General features: G+C 49.0%; 1 protein-coding gene across 1 annotated transcript; it reads right to left on the bottom strand.

The window, feature by feature from the left end:
* Positions 1-282: 282 nt before the first annotated feature.
* LOC140917927 (zona pellucida sperm-binding protein 3-like) lies at positions 283-5,483 on the bottom strand. The gene is made up of 9 exons (XM_073361457.1): positions 5,070-5,483; positions 4,204-4,322; positions 4,020-4,123; positions 3,766-3,943; positions 3,568-3,688; positions 3,376-3,467; positions 3,145-3,287; positions 2,856-2,981; positions 283-457 (listed from the first exon to the last, which is right to left on the bottom strand). The coding sequence occupies exons 1-9, from the start codon at positions 5,481-5,483 to the stop codon at positions 324-326; spliced, it is 1,431 nt and encodes a 476-aa protein (XP_073217558.1). The 3' UTR covers positions 283-323.
* Between the last annotated feature and the right edge of the window lie 464 nt (positions 5,484-5,947).

Raw genomic sequence — 5,947 nt, 5'->3', positions numbered from 1 at the left:
ACGACTCCCCCTGCAAATTAAGGCAGACTGCTTTTGTTTGGAGAAGGACTACAGGTAGCAGGTGTTAGATCCCAAGCAGCTCAGGACAGCACTGCCAACATTTCACATTAACAGCTCAACTCTGTTGCCAGGAGAGAGGCTAACTCTGCCCTCATCCCCCCACTGTGTGAATAGTAATCACTGCAGTGTCAGTTCATGAGGAGACCAGCTGGTTGAGTTACCCCCACAGCACAGAAAGCATCACTCCCACCCATTAAGAAGTCAGCACTGACCAGACTCAAGTCCATTTATGGGTTTATTTTACATGACACAGAAGGGCCAAGTCACATGACAGCACCAGCCATTGCACGGCTGCGGTTTTTGTATATGAAGCAGATGGTCAGAGTCACGGAGGCCAAACCAATAGCAGCCGCCACCAAGCTCAGCCCAAGCACCAGCCCAGGAGTCTCTTCTGCACCTGTAGGAAAGATCTGTGGTTAGAATGGGAACCAGGCACTTTTCCAGCTTTAGTGAAATCGCTGGGTGTTTGTATCCTACATAGGCAAGCCAGTTATTCCCTCTTTTGTAGCCAGGCATTTGATTTTTCCCTTCTTAAGTGTAGTGCTTAGCACTTCATGGACTTCCATCTTGAATTCTCCAGTCAGTTTTGAATTCTTATCCTGTACTCCAGAGCGCAAGCTGAGACGGGTTGCACGGTGTCAGCCACCCTTTAAGTACACTCACCCCTCTTATCTAAGAGATTCACAAAAATATTGACTAGTACCAGACCCAGGGACTGTCTGCTTAAATACACCCTCTCAGAGTCACAGCAGACCACTGATAATTACTGAGTAATATCTTTCAACCAGTTGCATCTACATGCATTTCCTTAGTTTGCTTATGAGACTCATTGGACTGATCCAAGGCTGACTAAAAAAGTCTATACACACACCTGACATCTGCTTCCCCCACCTCCTGCACCACTAGGCCAGTAATTTCCTTTTTTGACAGTTATTGATCAAGAACAAATGTCAAACCAATTCATGCTGCCTACTCCCTATAACCCTATTGTCTTCTAGGCGCCTACCTGTAAGGTATGGCGCAATCAGTTTGTAATAAAGTTAGGCTAACTAGTCCTATTTCCCAGGCCTTTGGTTCCCCTTTTTAAAGCTTGGTGCAAACGTAGTGCCTATCTAGTCCTTTGGGACCTCATCTCAGAGTGCATGGAGGACGAGTGATCACTAACGGTTCAGAGATGGTTTCAGCTAGTTCCGTAGGATAGATATCAGGCCCTGCCAACTAGAATACAGCTCAATACTTTCTATCCTGTTCTTTACCTACTTTGGCTTGTGTTCCTTCCACCTTGTTAATAGTGGTGTTGAGTATCTGGTCACCGTAAACCTTTTTAATGGTGACTGAAGAAAAATAGGCACTAGACACCTCAGCCTTCTTGATGTCATCCCTTATTAGATCCCCTCCCCACTAAGGAAAGGGCAGCCCCTTTCCTTAGTCTCTTGCTCCTAATGTATTTGCAGAATGGCTTTTTGCCTTTTATGTCCCTTGGCAGGTGTAACTCATTTTTGTGCCTTAGTCTGATTTTGTCCCTACATGCTTGTGCTAGCATTTTGTACTCCTTAGCATTTTTAGGACATTAAAGAGCTCTTGATGGAGCCATAGTGACCTTACTCTACCTTTCCTTTAAATTGGGATAGTTTGCAGGTGTGCTTGTAATATTTCTCCTTGAGAAATTGCTAGCTCTTCTGAATTCCTTTTCCCCTTAAATTACCTTCCCTTGGGACCTTTCCCTACCTGTCTGTTAATCGGCTATTTTTGAAGTCCATTATCTTGATTTTACTGCTCTTGCCTTAGGCTTGTAAGAGATCATTGCAGGATCTCTTCCACCCCAATTGCCTTCCACCTTCTGATTTGTTACCAATGCCTCCCTGTTGGTCAGGATCAAGTCTCAGATGGCTCTCCTCAGTTACTGCCTCTACTCTCCAAAACAGAATGTAGTGTGAACTTGTTGGAAGAATTAGTTTTTGCTGTATTGGACAACCCAGATGTCTTAGAAAAGAAAGTCCCCCATTACCACCAGGTCTCCTGTTTTGATATTTCTATTATGTCCTAGAAATTCCTCATCCACTTCTTCCTGATTTGGAATCTACAATGGACCTGCACTCCCCTCCCCCGGATATATTCTTTAGGCAGAGACATTAAACTGATCTAAGATCCAGGAGAGGACACAGAACACATGTACATCAAGAATAGACAAGGTATCCTTTTTTTAAATCCTGTCCTTCCTGAAGGAGCTATATCCATCTATAGCTACATTCCAGTCATGAGATTTCTCCCACCAAGCTGGGACATAAGCTAAACTTATGTACTTCTACCACCACTTTATTCCCCATACTCCTTGGATGTTGATCCACAAATCCAAGACATGATCAGATTCCCACCTTGTTAATCCTATGACCCTACTGTAATTTTCCATGTTCCCTCCTAAATCTAGCCCTCTGTTAAGGTCACTCTATTGGTTCTGTGGTATGTGTTTTGTCATAACTTCCTGGAGCAGGAGTCAGGCACTTCCTGTTAAACAAGCCACCCAGATTATAAATTAGTCTCAGCCACTTTAGTGCTTCAGCCCAGCTGGGGGTGGAGTCAGGAGTGGAGGATGGAGAACTTCCCTGGATTCTAGTTTGCTTCTTTTGGGTCCTCCCCACTGGTCTGACAGCCCATAGGTTTGTCCTGGCAAAGCCATTTACTCAGTGTTCCCTTGGGTTGCAGGGCTGAGCCTGGTGGTTGCAGGGAGTTTTCACTTTTCATAAAAGGCCCAATGCCCTGAAGGTGCATGGATTACTACTATACAAGTTAAGTACCTGGTGATGCTGCCTTCCCTACTTCCATTTGATCTTCCACAAGATTCCTGGATCCCCAATAGGCATCAGTGATGAATAGGGGTCCTACCACAACATCAGCCTCAGCCTCCCTCAGTGAGGAGTCACCTGTATTGAGGTAAGAGATGTTACTACATGGGTGTTGCTTCGTTATCCACATTGTGATAAAGCCAAGCTGAAGGTCCCTGGGTTGTCTAGCAGAACCCCCTTTTTTATTGAGAGACCTAAACACCACACAGCCACCTATTAACTCTGATTATAGAGATCCTACCATGCCTGGAGGCCACGTCTCTCTGGAAGCGCCTCCCTGACCATCTGTCCAGAGGGTTCACTCTCCTGGACTGTCCAGCCAGCCCACAGTTCCCAGTCTCACAGCACCTGCAGATGTCTCGGATGCCTTCCACTGGAGACCAGCTGGAACAGAACAGGAACAGTCATCTACAGTGAAGAGTTCTGTTCTAGGCTGCCTGTCACTCCCCTGATGGGGTTCTAGGCTACTCACATGTTGCCTGCTTTGTTGAAGGAACAAGCCTTGTTCAAGGCATCTGGGGCTTGCTCAGCTGCAGTGACTTTCAGATGACAGGTGATGTAGATCTGGAAGGGAAGTGGGAAGAGGGGTTAGGACCATCCCAGGGGACCCTAACAGCTGCTTAGCCTGGGGAAATCGACTTGGAGCAGAAATGTGGGCTCTCACCAAGTTCCTGGCATCTCCTGCAAACCTGAACACATCCACCATGAACTGCAGCGTGTCCTGCCTGGGCCTGGGGGATATGAAGGCCGAGGTGGTGTCATCTGATCTCCCATCCACCAGGCACCTACACACAAGAATCAAGGGTCAGTAAGAGTCCCTGATCAGTCTTGTTTTAGTCTAGAAAGGGCTCCCAGCTCTTACCCATTGAAGTCAATGACAGCATAGCGGGGAGAGGAGTCCCTGTCTGGGCTCAGGGTGGCCACACAGCTGTCCACAAAGAGCCTCAGAGCCACATGGTTCCCTGTGTGGACATCAGCTTGGATATGCATGACCTCCCCCAGCTGGAATCCATTGGAGGGTCTCTCAGCACTCCAGTCATCTGCAAGGCAAGTTCACATTGAGCAGGACAGACAGGCAGGCAGGGCTGGGCTCCCCTGAAGGCTCCTCCCACCTACCATTCATCAGGTGCAGGGAGAAATCCAGCCTCTCCTCAGCAGACAGGGTGGAGCTGAAGGGAACCCATGTTGGCTTGATGGCTTTACTGCTCACATTGTCCTTCCTGGGAGGAGGAGCAAACCTCAGTCACTGAGCCAGATTCCAGAAGGGGAGAGAGGGGATCTGAGCATCTCAGACTCTCACCTGGGGTAGTGACACTCAATGGGAATCACAGCTGGATTGGTTCTCAGGATCACTGGGTTGCTGGCAGGGGTGGGGTTATAGTTCAGGCTTGTGCTGTAAACCAGGGAGTCTGGGGTCATCTGGGAAGCAGCAGACATGGAAGGGTTAACACTAGTACACAGAGCATTTGTAAAGTCATTCAGATGAGCCCAAGAACAAGCCTCAGCCAGATGGAAAACTTGAGCTCAAGTTTTCCAACCAGTGCCCAGTCAACTGGCAACTGCCTTTGGAAGGACTGGACACTAGAAGCAGGGGATTTCAGAGCTCAGTCTGCTAGAGCAGCCATCGGAAGATGAGCACCACAGTAGTGCCATTTTACACAACTCTGCTCACTGTTTTCCTCTGTGCAGGTTGTGAAGGAATCTCAGACAGTAAAACCCCCAGGGTTAATCTGTTAGCTGCCTTGAGGTGAATTTTGACCAGGGATTAAGGAAGCCAGTAGTCTGTCCCTTTCCCTCCTACAGACTATGCAGAGCTCAGGCTAACACCAATCAGTTTATTCAGTTGCAGGCTCCGGTCTGTGGAGTCTGCAGACAGACTTTGGACGGGGGGGTCTAGAAGTAAAGTCTGTCTGAGCCACAAGAGCACCCTCTTCAGGCTCCACTTGTGAGCCTGCTCCAGGAGCTGAGCAAGGCAGAATTCTTTGCCTGGCGCATGAGACTGGAAGCTAAGAAGAAGCACCCAGGAAAAACCAGGGAGCTTATCAATAACATGGACAAAATCCCACCCACTGTTCTCTCCTGCTGCCCCATTTTTACCCCATCAGACAAGGCAGGGGCAGTGATGCTAGGGATCAGTAGGGGCTCCTGACTTGCATAAATCCTTACCTGCAAGGTGCTGCCACATTCATGGAGCCCAGCTACAAAGATCACTGTGTTCTCTGCATCATTAAGGGACACGTACCGGCAGGCAGCTGGGCCAAGGCTCAGGTCAGCAGCTTTGATCAGTCTCCCCATCCCAAACAGATCCCTGTGCACAGTGATCACCATCTGAGCCTCCTCACACTGCACCATGACAGGCTGCAGCACGGACACAGCCCTGAGCTGGGAAGTATCAGCCCGAGCCCAGGGGTAGGGCTGGGCAAGAGAGAGAACATGGGCTTGTCGTTGAGGGGGCTCAGCCCTGGGGGTGGGTCTCCAGATGGCAGAGTCAATCCTAGAGAAATCCCAGGGATTGTAACAGGTCACCCCACTGACCACCCAGCACAGAAGAACAAAGCACAGGTTGTTTCTGTACCCCATCTTGCCTGCTTGCAGCAAATCCAGTATGGAGGGAAACTGCTGCTCTGGGGCTTTATACCGTGACTCAGAGCCAGGTGACAGCTGTCCCAGGTAATTAACACCCTCCCCTAATCTGCAGGTAACCGGGGCCCAATCATGCCCAGTGCCCACGCCCTGAACCAGGGAAATAGGAGGGCCAATGGGAATCAGCTCCACCTGTTGGTCAGTACATCAGCTGCAGTTTGGAAAATTCCTGCCCTGTTTCGTTCAATGGAAGGCTAAGGGTGGGCTCCACCACAAAGGGACCCAGGCCCCTCAATCCCCAATTTAGGCCTGTAAATCCTGGGTTTGGCTCCACTGTGATCCACAAATCACACAGCGGCAAAGAGTCCTGAGGCACCTTATAGACTAACAGAGGTATTGGAGCATAAGCTTCCGTGGGTGAATACCCTCTTCATCAGACCCACCCACTCCCCTCTGATACA

Source organism: Lepidochelys kempii, chromosome 10 (assembly GCF_965140265.1).
Source record: "Lepidochelys kempii isolate rLepKem1 chromosome 10, rLepKem1.hap2, whole genome shotgun sequence".
In the NCBI taxonomy this organism is placed as follows: Eukaryota; Metazoa; Chordata; order Testudines; family Cheloniidae; genus Lepidochelys; species Lepidochelys kempii.
The sequence above is the reverse complement of the archived record's forward strand: the minus strand, read 5'-3'. Positions and strand labels throughout refer to the sequence as shown.

Bases quoted from the DNA above. Each gene is read 5' to 3' on its own strand.
- LOC140917927 (XM_073361457.1), bottom strand. From the start codon at position 5,483: ATGGGGTACAGAAACAACCTGTGCTTTGTTCTTCTGTGCTGGGTGGTC. The intron at 3,288-3,375 runs GTGAGTAGCCTA...GTTCTGTTCCAG, and splicing joins TTCAACAAAGCAGGCAACAT to CTGGTCTCCAGTGGAAGGCA. The intron at 2,982-3,144 runs GTAGGATCTCTA...ACCTCAATACAG, and splicing joins AGACGTGGCCTCCAGGCATG to GTGACTCCTCACTGAGGGAG.